Source organism: Merops nubicus, unplaced genomic scaffold, assembly GCF_000691845.1.
Source record: "Merops nubicus isolate BGI_N331 unplaced genomic scaffold, ASM69184v1 scaffold22317, whole genome shotgun sequence".
Lineage (NCBI taxonomy): Eukaryota > Metazoa > Chordata > Aves > Coraciiformes > Meropidae > Merops > Merops nubicus.
The window spans coordinates 16820-33489 of record NW_008618607.1 but is presented as its reverse complement, the minus strand read 5'-3'; the positions used below and the strand labels follow the sequence as shown (position 1 = coordinate 33489).

At 36.7% G+C, this 16670-nt stretch overlaps 1 protein-coding gene across 1 annotated transcript in view; it reads left to right on the top strand.

Annotated features, from left to right (window-relative positions):
- Positions 1-899: 899 nt before the first annotated feature.
- The window catches only part of ENAH (enabled homolog (Drosophila)), a gene marked incomplete at its 3' end in the record, with an annotated part of 32587 nt that continues 16816 nt past the window's right edge, over positions 900-16670 (top strand). The window contains exons 1-4 of the mRNA XM_008943511.1: positions 900-1061; positions 2516-2693; positions 13451-13462; positions 13826-13910. Of these exons, the coding sequence (XP_008941759.1) occupies positions 930-1061; positions 2516-2693; positions 13451-13462; positions 13826-13910 (407 nt within the window). The remainder of the gene's footprint in view (positions 1062-2515; positions 2694-13450; positions 13463-13825; positions 13911-16670) is intronic.

Genomic DNA, 16670 nt, shown 5'->3' with positions numbered 1-16670 from the left:
CAGAGAATTTGCTTTACTGATAAGAAATCATTCCTTTCTATTTTTATTTCCTGTCTACATCTGCACATTCCCCGTAAAGCCAACTCGTGTAGTATCACTCTCTCCCCTCCTAATAAATAGTGTGTTTATGGTATGTTCTGCTTTCTTCTAATACAATGATATTCATGATATTATGTTCCCTTTAAACTTTAGGTTGTACCTTAGCTTTCAGATGGCTGCCATAATTAGGATTAGCTACTGATAGCAATCTCCTGATGAAATTGCACTTTTCACTAATCAATAGAACCTTTTCTAAGGGAGAATGTTACGTCTAGATTACAAAATACATGAAAACCAAAAAGCATTTAATTTACAAGTAGATGTATTTTTTATGCTGAACTTTATCCCATGTGTGTGTTTTCTTCTATGTATGTTAGAAAGGAATATGTGCCTTCTAATCCTCATTTCTTATAGAAATAATTGTCACTGGAAAATGTAAACTGTATGAAGCTACTGTAACTACAGCTTCTCTGTTCTCCAGTCTTCACAGAAACTTTGTGTATGGTTATGGCATTTAATTAAAATTCATGGTTGGTGGTGAGGAGAAAGGAGGGGAAAAGGACCTGCAGGAAGAAGAAGCCGGGGAAGATGGGGGGAAGAAAAGGGAAAACATAAATCTCTTCTCGGTCTTTTTTTAGTACTTAGGCCTGTTTGTCTTGACCACAACTTTTCAGAATAAACAGCTTTAAGCAAAATATCAAAGTGCTAGCAGCTTTGTATTTAGAAAGATGGGCATTTCAGCAAGTTGCAAGGATTATTGCTTTAACATTTTCTGTTGAAAAACCCTACAAGTTAACAAAAAAGATTTGCCAGAAGTAATTTTATGTTCTACCCTAAAATACTTGTATTTTAACAGTGAACAGAGTATCTGCCAAGCACGAGCTGCTGTAATGGTCTATGATGATGCCAATAAGAAATGGGTACCAGCTGGTGGATCAACTGGATTCAGCAGAGTTCATATATATCATCATACAGGCAACAACACGTTCAGAGTAGTGGGCAGGAAGATTCAAGATCATCAGGTAAGTGAATCTCTGAAAATTTGGAATAAGAATCTTAAGACAATGTTGTGATTATTTTTAGCATTAAGACAGACATCTTCAGGAAATTTGAGAAACTGTAAATAAAAAACTTAATTTTCTTTTTAACTTAAGTAGCAGAACTGTATCATGGTTTTTTTTTCCCCCCTAAACTAAGCGCTTTACATATGTCCAAGCTGGTAGTCCTTGTGCACTCTCACCATTCCTTCCTGCAGATAAGTATAAAGGCTGGTGTTGAACATAGAAGTCACCCAATTCTCTTTAAGGCAAAGTGGCAACCTAAAGTCTCTTCTTTTGCCTTGCTCTGTGTTGTTAGCTGCAATCTGTGTAGGAACCAGCAGTTCTCTTGTAGCCCTTCCTGTATTATAAAAAGTTATTTGCATATCTCGTTGCCACAGATCATTTCATTCAAAAATCCTTCTGGCATTTAGTTATTCTGGCCATCCACCTCATCAAGAGATTGAGAAGGGAGCAACAAGAATTAGATCTTAATTTCCTTGATGGAGTTATTAGATCTTCATTAAATGATAAACTTAGCACTCTGTCTTGAAATATGCTCTGTCTAGTGATACTTGGGGTAATGTTAAAAATCTAATCTTTTTGATATGAGGAAAGCATCTCAATCTGTTTCCCTCACTTCCAGCATTTCATAAAATTCTTCTGGTCTGTTCTTGGTCATTTATCACGCTCCTGAAGCATAGACTGATAATCTCCTATGTGATTTGTCATTAAATTCTTATTCCAAGTAAAAAATGGTCTCTGTGCTTTCATCTGAGAACAAACATGAGTTTTTTTTCTCTCATTATTCAGTGGAAAAAGGTGAGAGGATATAGTTATCCAAGTGCAATGGGATCCTCTTAATGGATGGTTTGTAATAAATGGTTGTCCTACTTGCTAGAATTTATTACCTTTTGTAAGCCTGAATGATCCTTGCAAAATGATACCTTGTGATGCATAGAATTCCATGTAAACTGCTACTGCAAGCCAAGGGGTGCAGCAGGAAGGGAAGGCAATAACTGGGTTTAAAAAAAGTAGTTCTAAGAAGTACTCTATGAAGTTAATGGAAAACTGACTTTCTGAAATCCAAATGCATTGTTTATGTCAGGTATTCTGCTACTAAGCCAGAACTGTTCACTGTAAAAGTCAGAACTACTACATTGCTGTTACAAAACATCACTGCATCTTTTGAAACAAGAATGCTTAAGCTACAAAAGTTGATACAAAATATCTCATTAGTCCCCTTGTTTATTCTCATCACTGATTTCATCTGGCACTGGAATTAAAATTGAAGTAGCTATGTTCTTCAACATTTGTATATTGTTTTGGGTTTATTGTGGGTCTTGAATTAACCTACATGGTGAAGGAATGAAATCTACATGAAGCTGAAACTTGTGATGAAACAGCAATTTGAATTTATTTTTTTTAAATGATTATAGGTGGTAATAAATTGTGCCATTCCAAAAGGGCTGAAGTACAATCAGGCTACGCAGACCTTCCACCAGTGGCGTGATGCTAGGCAGGTGTATGGTCTGAATTTTGGCAGCAAAGAAGATGCCAATGTCTTCGCAAGTGCCATGATGCATGCCTTAGAAGTATTAAATTCACAGGAAGCTGGTAAGAGTCTCTTAACTTTATTTTAAAGATTGTTCAAATATAAAGTGGAAAAAATTCAAGTGTGTATGCATAAAAGTCAGTAAGTCCTGTTTCTAAACATTGTTCAGCCTCTAGCCACTTTAATTATTTGGCTGTTTTTTCTACCTAATTACTGCTTAATAGTGATTCTCAGCTGGACTGCTATCTATATAAATGCAGTTTCTAACAAGTAAATAGATTTTCATGTTATTTGTTAAAATTGCTGGGTTTTGTTGTGTTTGTTTGGTTTTGTGGTGGGTGGTTTTTTTTTTGTTTTGTTTTTTAAGGAAACCTGACTGAGAAACACATACTTCTTAATCAGGGTACTTTTCAGGATTTCTAGACATCCAGTATTCTTAATATGCATTTTTTTTTTTTTTTTTTTTTCCTCATCAAGTACTAGCTTATTATGAAAACAGTTTTTTCCTCTGACCTTTGGAATTCAAGTCATCCTCTTTGGCAGTTCTTGCCATACAGTTTTCTAGGTTTAAGACTGTGAATCTAGGGGTAACTGTCACATAAGCATATGTAATTTAGACAACAGGTCTATCATTTAATTTGTTTGGAAAACAGGCTGACACAGAGGGTTTAAAATACTGGTGGAAAAATGAGTGACCTTTGGTCTTCAGGTGGTGTCTGTAATGTATTCTAGGTAGGCTCTGCAGCAAACTGATCAGTATGTAACACTGGGACACACAGAAGGAGTTTTTATTTTTAAAGACTAAAAGAGACTTTTGTGTTCTCGTAACCAAATAGAATTCTTTTGTCCTCATTAAACTTTAAAAATTGCCCATGTAACAAGAGACAGTACTTTTGTGCCAGTTTTCTTTCTCATGTGTGGAGGAGAGGCTGTCTTAAATACATCAAAAAAGGGTGACTTTATTAAGTTGCTCTTCATTCTGGTAGTTGTTTCAAGACTTACCTTTTGAAACTAAGCTATGTAGACCAAGGGTGATACATTCTGTTGCATGCTGTTATGCAGCATACAGGGCCAAAATAGAGGGGGGTAGCTAGAGGTAAAAGGTTTCTTTTTGCCATGTGAAATAACCCAGTTTTAGATCCCATTCTTGTACTTCTCAGTTGGACGTTTTCTCTTCTAAATCCTTCCATTCTCTTTTCCCTAAAGGTTACTTGATTGTAAACATTTCGGCATTCTGACTGTCTATCTCCCAACCAGCATTCGGGAATGCAAGTGTTGATTTCTGATCTTTTGCTGTGAACTCTGAAAGGGACTGATTTATGGTCGTTGCCACAAGTTTGAGGGGTTGCTGTTGTTTCCTCATACCTATACTTGAAGAGTTTGGTACAACATTTCAAACAAATGTGTTTGCATATATATCCTTTTTTTTTTCTTCATCATTTAATTTACTTCCTCGTCCTAACACTAAAACTGAGCTACTAGAGAGGCTGAAATGACATAGGCAGGCATGACAGTGCCCATTTTTTAGCTGGTTGGTGTGTGTTTTTCCATTTTGTGGATTTTTATTATTAGTGACTACTCTCTTCCTGCTTTATGAAAAGTATTTGTGGGCTAACAGATATATTGTTATATTCTTCAGGAACAGACATTTTATTGAACTAAAGTGCCACTTGAGTTTATGAAGACTTGGATAAAACTAAAAGTTTCAGGGGGTTTCTTGAAATGTAACTTTAGTTATATAAAACATTATTCAGGCAGTAGCCTAGAATCAATGTTAATTCCACAAGAACAAACAGCTCAATGAAAAGAACTTTTTCCTGTTACATCACTTCAGTAATTCCTTAAATGATGAGGGTGAGGGGAGCTGAGCTTTGCAATGTACCTAAAAAAATCACTGTCCTTAGAATTCAGTCCTCTGCTTGTCCCAAATTGTGAATTCTTCCAAATCACTCTGCCAGTAATTTCTTCATTGATCTCTGACATGGCCTTACAGTTTGATTTTGTCTGCTTTGTTCAATTTAATATCAGTGAATCTCTGATGATTGGGAGATAGTGTTGTTTTCAGGTGGATTTTTGTGTGGCCTATGAAATAAGAGTTGAGTATGACTGCAATATCGTGTCCCAGGTGCTGGCTACAGTGTTGTAGTTTACCCGATTTGTTCTGAATGGTTTTGAGATGTATGCTTGGCAAGGACATGAATTAAATTGTCTCCCCTTCCTGTGATTTGACTTGGTAGTAGTAGGTACAAGTGCATTCTTATTTAGCTGCATCACAAACTAACGGTGGACACCATCAGCAGCACAGAGGGAGACAACTCTTCTTCTGTAACCTGTCAGCTAAGAAGGGACGTGGCTATTTAAGATTAGCTATCACTTCCCTATTTCACAGACATAGAGGTGCTCTAGATTCCATCAAGATGAAATTAAAGTTTAACATTACCAGTGTTGCTTCAGCAGATGTCTGAATAGGAGTAGCTTTTGCACTGCTGCTTCTAAAAAAAATTCATAATTATGCATACAGAATCACTTTGTAAGCCTGTTACCATTTCCAGACAATGTTTAAAGATACATGTTCATAATGTGTCAGTGTTAGAATACTGTCAACAAGTGTTCCCGAGTTTTAACAGCTGGGAGGTTTGTCAGTATATGATCTACATATTAATTAGTTTTTATGACCTGTATCAGTGTAAGAAGTAAAAAAGATCAAGTATCTTTCAGAACATGCCTGCTTAAATAATGGAAACAGGATACCAAGCAGCTTGCAGTTTAGAAACACACTGCTTGGACTCCTTGCTCAAAGTTTAATACGTTTCTTTTTTCGGTAGTTATAATTTCCTAAAAGTGCAGCTAGAAATGAATCCTTGGTGTTTGGTTTAGTGTTTATTTTCCCTAGCATCTCTGGCATAGATGGATATTTACTTTGACAAATCACTGGCTCTGAGGCTCTAATATTAGCTCTTCATTTTAGGAAATGGATTGCAATTGCCTCCTCCTTGTTATAAACAAATTAGCATTTTTTGAAAAGGTGTTGGGGGGTATATGTTACAAAAGGAATTTGTGCTAATATGTGAAGACCAACACATTATGTATTGATAGCTTTGTTTCTTCCAACTTATGTGCTAGACTTTCAAGATTTTAAAACATATATAATCCTAGTTGGTGCTGTGATGATACTGCTTCTAAAATCTGTAGCTGCAGAGGACAACTTGCTTAATAATTTATGTGAGTTGCTATGTTTCCTAGTATATCTTAAACCAGCATATAGAATCTCCAATTCAAGTAAAATAAAGAAATCCTATATAGATAACCTCTCTTTTACTCTAGTATTGCTTACAATTAAAGATGATTCTTGTGGTATTCTTATTGTCTGCTGTCTTTCCTCATTTTGGTAATTTCTTTTGTTACCTTGATTATTTTAAGTTATATTCTGTTCATAAAAGAAAACCAGTTTGTGTTGTGCATATTATTCAGGTATTTATGAAGCTGTAGATGAATTTTAAACTTTATGCAAGGGTTCACAGAAATCTAAACTCCTTCTGAGGAGCATTAAGAATTCTTTTTCTAGACATCCTTTTGGTTTGTGAGTCAGTTGTTACTTATGGTTCTCTTGCTCTTTTAAAAAAAATAAAAGAAAAAATCATATAGTCTCCTCTTGCATCTATTTGAAAAATGTCACTGGTCTTTGCTTGCTGTTGGCATCCTCAGCTCTTATACTTCAAGGTTGCATAATTTAGGATCTCCCTCTAGTGGATCCATGGAAGTAAGAGGTGAAGACAGTGCGCGCCTGTACCTCTGAGCACTCAGTGATGGGCTTTTTATCATTCTGATGAGTTCAAAGTGCAGAGTGAAAGTGTCTGAAGTTGGAGTAGAGGCTTTGCTGCAACTAGCAATTTTCTTAAAAAACAAAAAACTACCAACAACAAACCAGTACAGGTTTGTCTCAAAGGACTCTGAAGTGATGGCTGCCTCGTCAGTGAAACTGGAATACTCTATATGTCTACTTTGGGTGTTGGTTTTTTTTTTCCTCCCCCGAGTTACAGTGCTGATCATGTGATCATCTCAATTTCTCTTATGCTTGAACTCTAGTTAAATCAATGTAAAAGTCAGTGTGATTTCACTCTGTTCTGGTTTGATTGCATTAGCTAGTAGCTATTCAACCAGACCCTATTTTCCTGCTGGCTAGTTGAGCAGATTGTAGGCCACCTGCAAAATCAGAAGAGAAAGACAACACTGAACTACACTTTCTTCTGGAATTTCAAGTTACTAATGCTAAAAGTTCTGCCCTGTACTCTTTAGGACATATATTAAAAATGAATCAAGATTTTGTTTCTGACAGCTGTTTGGAAGACTTACTCATTTGATTCAATAATTGTCTGAGGTGGTCAAAAGTTACACCTTCATTAGATGACAAATGTGTCATCAGTTCAAGAGGTCATTTGAAGAGGATTTCTGCCTTTAAGGCTGTATACAGCATATTCAGATGTTCAGTAATTGGTCTTAATTATCTAGAGTAAAGATGACTGCTTTCTCTGAAGGTTTTGCATTACAATACAAAGAAAATTTTCATATCTACATTAAGTAGAGCTCGGCGTTGCAATCAAAGTGACTCTGGAATGAGAGAAAATCCTCAACAAAGGGAAATTGGATAGCTGAGAAAATTCTCTGATGTGTGAGAAAATGGATTATTCCTTTGAAAGAATAAGGGCAAGCCAGGGAAGCGTGCACTGGGAGATGGGAGGAACAAAGGGGTATTGTACTCAGTTTTGCTGAAAAAAGTATCTTCTAGTTCAGCTGGAATTGGTTTGTTTTGTGTGGCAACTGTCTTCGATCTCAGGAAAGCCACGCTAAGAGGGTACAAAACTACGTATGAGATTTATATGTGTAATTTGCGCTTGAGGAGAGTACTTAAGAGTTTTCATTGCGGAAGATGAAAGCGGCAAAAGAAGAACTGAAGGATGTCACGCAACCGTAAATAAGCCTATTCTAGTTCTTTCTAATAGAATTACATTTATGTCAGATTCATGATGGTGTTTGTGCTAATCATTAAGAGTTATATATTGGGATTTTGGAGTATTCTGGGTATACAGACAGTGATGGAAATGGCTTCAGTGAAGCTGTTCTGATATTGCCTTAGATGACACTTTAACTCATAGGAAAATGGGGAGGAGGGGAACGGAACAGATTTGTTTATTTCCAGAGTCTCTTTATTTGGTTAGACTAATCTTGGAAAAAAACTCCTTGGAGTTAAAGTTCTTTGAAATTATTAGTAACCCTAGAAATGAGGCTGTTCCAGTCATCAAATAATCAAACATTTATGGGGAAAGGATGTATGCTTTTTCCTCAGCTGTATATTGATGAGCAGTCATTTCACTTCCAGTGAAGATAATTCATTAAATCCTTGCTGATAGGCAAATGCACTTACTGAATTATTCAACCTATGATATCTCTGGGAAATGCAAACTGAAACAAAATCTGGGGTTGCCTAATTGCAATATGTGTAGAGACTGTACGAGACTGCAATGAGAAATGTAATGGCAACGCTGGGGGGATCTCAGATGCTTCTTCTCATACTGTTTTGGTTCACGCCTTGCTGAAAATTGTTTTGAGAGAAAAATGATTCTACTACCATGAAGTAATTATGCTATACCTGTACTCTGAGGAAGCCTCTGGAGCAGACTGTCTGCACTCCCTGTCAGAATGCAAGTAACACGATGTGGTATTATCCTCATCTGTGTAAGTTTTTTCCTTTTCTTTTTAAATCTGGGATTGACTAAAGAGGGTTTTTTTGTAGTTACCTGATTTTTATAATGGCTAATCCTGATTAACTAATCCTGATTTATGACAAAATATTGACCTAAAGGAAGGTTTTAACTGTTCCATTGGACAAAATACTTCCATTTTCATTGCACATAAAATTGAAAGCATCACCAATGTTACTTGTGGTATTTGGAAGTGAAGGCAGAGTTGCTAAGTTTTTGGTTATACTCACTTTTAAAGGTTACCTGTGTAGTTGGTTTGTCTGGTTCTTCAGAATTAGTGTTGTGTCAAGTGAAAGCATTGAGGTTTGGGTGGGTAACCCAAATAATTTTATTCAAATTTGGTAGTTGGTCTTAGCAGCATGGCAAACATACATAGGAGTACATTAACTTTGTGGATAATATATTTTTCTCTTCAGGGTTCATATTGTTGTCTTAAAGATATTACCAGTACGAGTTGTGGCTATATTAAGTCTGCTGCCTTTTGGGAACAGGGTATTGTCATAAAATCATGAATATAACTGTGGAAATACAGCTTTGTTAGGCTCATTTCTGTAGTATTATACACAAATAGTGATAGTCGTTATCTATAAAATTGCTGTTTGAAAAAATTTGGGTGGGGAAGGAAATAATAAATATCCTGCAGTAGATGGCATTGATATATTTAACTTTGGCTACTTGCTTTTTTAGGATTGTGATATTGTAGCTTTGTTAAACAACCATATTGCTGTACTACTGAAGCTTTGTCTCTGCCTCCCTCTGTATAAAAGGAGGGCCCAGGGGAAGCACAAACCTACCTGGGGTCACCCAGCAAGCTAGTGCTGAGCCAAGCCTAGCACTCAGGTTATCAAGCACTGTTTCCAAGCCTCTGCTGGCATGGATAGGAGATTCTGCTGGCGTTGATAGTAGGCTTGTCTCTACTTAAATTCAAATATATTTTAATGAATATTTTTGTTATTCTCATCCTCTTTTGTTATGTTGATCGGGTAAAAGTGGCTGTGAAAGGAAATGGAACTTCACTTTCACTATAGAAAATGTAACAGGAGAAGGATCTAGAGACAAGTGAAAGAGCTTACTTTACCATAATTTTTCTTATTACTTCCTAGCAGAGATCTCTGAAAAAGCCTGCTTTCCATTCATTCAGAAAATCTTTAAGCATTTAGTAAAACATGTTTTATTTTGTTATTTTTTTCCTTTCTGAAGTTCTTATATTCTGTAACAGAAATACATCTTTTTGCTGTGGTTTATGAACTCTTGCCTAAGGTATGTGCTTTGCTTAGTAGGTGTGCTCAAACTGTCCTTAATGAAACTCTTTTCTAAAGATTATAATAAGTCAGCACACTCCTCTTTATAGTATATGCATATATAAATTACTGTCTGGTTTCAGTCCATTCTTCATCTGAAAAGTCAGTCATACTTTGATTTGAATGGCAGACTGTATAATTGGAATGTTGCTTAGTTTTGATGCTAACATATTGAGAAATGAAACAGTGGGAATTCTTAATTACTGAGTTGTTTATATACACTGTTTCTCTGGGTGAAAAAATTTAGATCATCTTCTCAAACTAAAATTCTCATGTGTGATAGCTGACCAATTTTTTTTTTTTTAAAGGTACTGGATTTTTTGAAATTTGGATTTTGCTTTGTAATGCTGTACTCTGAACAGTACAGTAACAGCAGGAGTGGGTGTTCTGTGTGTTTTGGCTCTCTTGAACCGTAAGGCACGTGGAGTTCTGAGGAAGGCTTCATGTGATCTGACTGCCAGGGGCCCCCAAAAAAATACTTCACCTACCCTTGCGTTACCAGGCAAGCCTGTCCAGCCAAATGAAAATGCATGTTGTGGTTCATTGTGTAACCTGTAGTACATCTATTGTTCTGATCTTGAACAGTAGGTACTTGGACATTTTTAGGGCTATTGCCTCATAGGAATGTGATGTCTTCAGTGTCAGCCAGGTGCTGTGTCAACACTACTGACTTTAAAAGAAGTGGGGTGGAGAGTTTGGTGTGGAACTCCAAAGCAGACAATGTAAATGAAAGATTGAAGGAAGCGATGAACTGAGAGACATTGAGGGAGGAGAAACCATGTCTTTTAATCTCCAGCTTGCTAATTATACTTTCATAGGGTTGTGCAACTGGAATTAATTCACCTCTTGAATGGAGATGGAGGTAAGAAGTCAAATGGAGGTGAAAATGAAGCTAAGGAGTTTGATAAACTGCAGCTTTGGTTGTGGTTTAAAGAGGTGATGTTGGGGATGCTTAATTCAGTTCAAGCAGCCCCCAGCAGTCTGATACAATTCTCTGTGCTATGCAGTGTAAAACCTGTGTGAAAAACCAAAACTGGTTCTGATCTAGCTGGTGTAAACACTACTTTCAGGCTTTTCCCTCTGGGTTTTTTAATGCGTTGGATTTCCCGTCTGTCTCCAGCTACACAGTGGCCTGAACTGTCATAGAGGAAGGGTGATGCAAAGGTGAAAATAACAGAAAGCATGGAAACTGGAATAGCTGCTGAACAAATTAGTGTGAAATTATATCCTCTGTCTGTCAGTGTGCTGCAGAGAGGACCAGCTGTTGCTTTCTTTAGAAAAATAAAAAAATTGGGTTTTACTTAAAACTCAGAGTGAGTAGACCATCCGGTCTCATCTCTTACTTGGCTTGTACAGATCTCTGAAGATCAAGTGATTCTGGAGAAGGATCAGACTTTCTTCTCCAGGCAATATCTGTGAATATTTCTCTTGGGGGTTGATGTTTCTGGAATATCTTGAAGTGTTCAAAAGCCTCTGAGAGTGCTTTTTATTAGCAAGCTCCTCCTTTTTCGCTATTCCATCTGTCCCACTATCCAGACAGATGTATTTTAGCAATGAAGTAGTGGTCTTCACTTGCTGTAATAAATCTCATAGATTGAAAAGTAGTTTTCCACCTGGTATGTACCTTTAACTTGCTAATGTTTGTTAGCATGGTGGCTGTTAAGAGTCTATGCTTGCAGAGAAGCATTTATCAGAGAACTGGCCAAATGTCTTGATAGCTGAACTTTTCTTTCTTGAAAGCCTTTGATATACTCAGGTCACATTTCCTTATGGCAAAAACATGTGAGAAATACTAGAACAACCATGTTAATAGTTAGCAGGCGATTGTATTTGGCTTTCTAGCACGTATATCTATGAAAGCAGCACACAACTTGCTGGAGTAGGTTGGCTGGGTTGCACTAGCTTGGCTTGCTGATGGTTGCATTCTGCAGAATTGACAGACAACATGATTTTGACAGACAGTGCTCTAGAATGAAGTTTGAAGCTAGGTTGGAATAGCCAGTGCAAGTGAAGCTAGATGTTTGGTTTCCAGTGGTGGCTAGCGGAAGAGAGTTGAGGAGGCACTGACAGAAAGGTTGTAGACCGGTCATCCACACTCAGCTGGTGCAGCATGATAATACCTTGTTAAAAAAAACCTGTTAAATACTCATAAACTTTAAATGGGCAGAAGTTTTAAGCTTTTATTTCTACTGTATTTTCAAGTACAAAATAGCTCTAGGTGATAAATGGCCATAGCATGACCATTTCTTTTATTTTTGTTCTTTGTTGCTAATTTTTTAGGTGAGCATGTTTGTTCCCGAGAAGTGATAGATCTGAGAGGAATATATCTGAGGGGATAGATTAAGGGAATATATTCAATGTGACAAGTGGTAGTGGTACATAGCACCTTGAAGCAGCAAGACAGCTGCTGCTGGATTGTATCTACTTCTAAAAGTCCATGAAAGGCTGCAACACGGTGCAGGCAGCAAATAGCTTGGCTGCTTGGGAGCTGCAGTCATGGCTTAATGGGCATATAAGCCTTCCACCTGTCATGCAGGGGAGACAACAGAAGATGATGTGACTTTGGAAGTTTTAAAGCAGAAAAGTTTTCCAGATGAGCAATATGACAGATATTTCTACATACTGATAATTATTAACATTGCAGTTAAATCTTTTGCAGTACAAGAATACAGATTAGTATTTGTGGGTATCTCTTGGAGATACTCTGAGCAAAAATAGTACAGCCAGGGCAACATCACGTGCTTAGGTGTAAGGACCTGATGTTTGCTGAAAGAATAAATAAGGAAGACACAATCTCTGTAGTTAACTTACTGCTTTTATCTTCTAGAATTAAGTTATTACATTCGTTTTCAGCTGTAGGGTACAGTGGGTAGTATGCACTCTTATAATTTTCAGGATTCGTTGTCTTTATGACTACAGTGGAAAAAAATTATGCTGCTTTGACTAAATGAACCTTTTTGTATAGCCTTTAGACTGGGTATACACTTGCTGAGTCTGAGGCAGATCACCTGTCCTTGATGTCTCAGTATATCACGTGTGGTTTCTTCATGTTTTTGGATGACTTTTGTAAGTTCAGATGGCAAACAAATTTTACTTTTGATACTTGAGATGAGTGAGCTCTCATTACAACTTCATCACTCTTAACTAGTTTGGTGGAATCTCAGCAAGAAATTACTGTTTTGCTTTTGGACCTTTTCAGAACTTGATACATTTTTATTGTTTTAATTCTGCTTGCTTATAAATTCCGTAATCTTAAATGCAGCTATAGTCTAAATAATTTTATGGTTTACTGCCCATTTTTGCAGAAGCAATGCATTCGTGATCCATCCTGCAGTTCCTCACCTTTCACTCCTGTTAATTCTTTTTAGATAATTTTGTGCTGTAAACACATTTGTGAAGATAATGGAGATGCCTCATTGTTTTTAGAAGGATCTAGCACATACAGTTATTTGAAAGATGTATAATTGCCCATCAGTAAAAGCTGGAGATGAATTTGCATGTCCTTCTCTTCTGCGTTTCTTGTGCTTAGCAGAATGCACAGTTTGTACATTTGTTATATGCCTCTGTTCCTTTTGAGACAATACTTATCTAGCCAAAAAGGAAGGTCTTTGATCCAAGTTGATGAGCTAAAGTCTGAGAAAATTTTGGTGTGACCTGTAGAAATGTACTTTTATCTTCCTTCTCTTGATATGATGATAAACTTCTGATGTTTTTTTCCTGTTCTTGTTTGTTTTTTGCGCTTTTTTTCCCCTTTTCCAGTGTTCTATTTAGGTGAGTGGTTTAATTTTTTGAGCCTTTTCTGTTCTTCTAAGAGTATTTGTTCATTGTTTTCAGAAAATCTAGACTTGGAGTGCTTTTCAAAGCTTTTGTCAAGTTCTATCATACATGAAGTTTATTTTGCATTTCCATGAAACCTTTTCATCCATGTGCAATAAACCCATTCTGTAAATAAGTAAGGTAACATTTGTTGCAGTTTTTATTTGCTGTATTTTGTTGTTGAGCTTGTTTGGCTTAAAAAGCAGAAGTAAACACTTGATATAATGTCATGTGATGGCTGGCCCTTTTTCTTGATTTTGTGCTTTTTTGCATAGTAGGAGTTCAAATCATTAATTTACAGTCTGCCTTCACTTTTAGGTCCTACATTGCCTCGACAAAACTCACAGCTTCCCTCTCAAGTACAAAACGGTCCATCACAAGAAGAATTGGAAATCCAGAGAAGGTACAGTGCTATAAATGACCAGCTGTTAAATTAAAGAACATAGTAACTCCTCATTAATAGGGTGAGAAATTAAATGTCAAGGACTTAAAATTACTCTCTTGCATTAGAGCAGTGTTTGTGTGCGTGCATTTGAGTAGAGCCACTTCCCTGTGTAAAAACTTTGATGGTAGCTAGATCCCTTGTTTGTGATCTCCACCCATTCAGACAATGCAATTGCTATTGGCCTGTCACAAAAGAGTTGGAGATCAGATGGGAAGCCTTGGAAGATTTCACTGCTGTCATTTCAACAAGACTAATTAATTTTCCAGTGTCTGTTTTGTCTTCAGTTTTTGACACACACTTACAAAGAAGAAAGCAGCAAACAAGGAAGGAAGTTTTAACCTTTAGAAATAGAGAATTAAATCATCATGAAGAATGACAGTTTTTTTTTTTTCTGAGCGTGGATGCACTAGATCAAAACATTGTATTGCAAAGCTTGTTTGCCATTATACTAGAAAGTCTCTTTGTGAGAGAACTAATAATTTTCTACTTTCCTTGTATAAATGTATGGAACCTTAAGTAGTTTGTTTCAGCTGTAGCAATACTGTTTTTTTCTGAGCTGCCCTCAAGTAGTCCATGTTCCTCTGACCAGTTGGCACTCCTCCTAGGTAAGCTGTTCCCTTCAGTCTGAAGCCACTGTACCCTGTCCCACGCCATATGGGATATTTTCCAGACTTGAAGCATTTTCAACATCTGTTTTTTTGGTTCCTTTCAGCAATTGCTACATTTCGATAATGTGCCCATGTTCTGTGAATAAACTTTCTAACTGCCACAATCCTGCTTTTGTTGCGTGCAAATATGGGTTAGTGCTGTAGGCTGAGTGTTTGGGGTAGGGGTATATGAAATGGCTAAGTCTTCTGGGGTAGTGATGTCAGACTGGGTTAAGTGAAAACAGCAAGACCTTGAGCTGTCTCAAGCATACTGCCTGTGGTGCAATCCTGGATTATTTTACCATCAAAATACTCCCAGGAGATTAGCTGTTCCCTTCCAGAAGGGATGTTGGGAGCAATTTAGGTCACATGCAGTACAGATGCAGGGAACAGGATCCTTGAATAAATAGAAGGTGGTCCAGATTAATGGTTTAAATGCATTTAATAGCTTTCAGTGGTAACTGGAAAAATATTTTAACATGTTGGATCTAATTGGCACTGAAGTTTCTTTCTATTTTGGTATTTTGCATTTAGTTTGTTTATGCAAAGGTGAGCAGAACCAGGTTGCTAATTTGTGAATAATTTGTATTCTAGATTTGGTAAACTGGCTGTATGTGTTGAACAAAATTTTGGCATCAAAATTGGTCATACTTTTCTGTCTCTCTTCTGCAGTGTGTTCTTGAATCTGAGCAAGGGTTGCTTTATCTGAAAGTCCTCTTGTTTAAAAACAAAGAGCAAGAAGTTCATTACAAATCTGCCTGTTTGATGTATTTACATGGAAGTCTGCTGTCACGATAAAGGTCTTTTATGTCACTTCTCTTGACAGACTTTTTAAAAGCTTTTTATTTTGATTTTTTTTTCTGTTCTACAGTAGTGGCTTTTAATATTTTTACTGCCCATCTGTTCCTTTAGAGGGCTGCATTAATTGAAATTTATGACGCTGAAATACTTTTCAGAGAAGCATTGTAGGTAGAAGTCTCTTCATGAAAAAGTTCTGCCCCATGTGAAGAGTTCTGCATGTCTCAACATTTTTTGTGCGTAAAGGACATGTTATCAGATGGTTTTCTTAAAGCTTCACTTTCTCATTGGATCAGTGTGCTTTACTTGTTTTCATATAATATAATATCCTCTTTGAAGTGTGGTCCTGGTTTTGATTTGGTTTTCCCCTAAAAATGGCGAGACAACTGGAATGAGTGTTTACTCATGTTGCTAGCCAGATTGTCTATGAAAAGACTGTTGCCATTGTGTCATTAAGCCTAAGGAGAATGTGTAATTTTGTTTAAATATTTCAGAAATGCTTCTCTGGTCTCTTTAGTACTGTAACTGCATGGTTATTATACAGTTCAATTAACTCTAGGATGGAACTTTTCTTCTGTAGTAACTATCTTTCAGCTTTCATACTGTAATAACAATAGTCTTACTACTGTAATATAGAGAGCAATAAATAGTTTGGAAGAAAAGGTTTAGGTATATATTACTTTTAATATATCTGCAAGTGACATTTCCAGTTGCAGTAAAGGGTAAAGGCAATGTGGGCAGAATTAAATTCTGTGGGGATAGTAAGACTACAGGGAATGCAAGAGAAGGAAATAAATGTTTCTGTGTAGGAGGGAACATGGGGTTTGTGATGGCTCAGTAGAAAGGCAAGCTTCACTAAGCCTATTGCTTGTGAAATGTGTGTCTTGTTGGGTGGGGATTTTGTTAAAAATGTGGCTTGATAACAGTTGTCTTTAAGTTCACTTTTGTAACCAGTGTTCAAGAATCTTTGGGAAATTGGGAACTGAAGAAAAAAATTAGATAGTTGCAAAGAAAAGTTGGTTCAAAGATTTATTTTTTTTTTCCCCCCCTCCATTTTAGAGAGGATTTTTCTGCCTTACATTTTGAGTGAAAGTGCTAAAGTAGTAGTAATTTTGCTGCAAAACTTGTTACTTGAATATTTGCATTATTTACTGTGCAGTGATCACAATCTGTAAAGCTGCCAGGACAGGACATGAAATCAAACCACTGTGGTTTTTATGAAGACAAGATGGCATGTTAGGTGGTCAGTGGAATAATTTTGTCTGGTGAATTG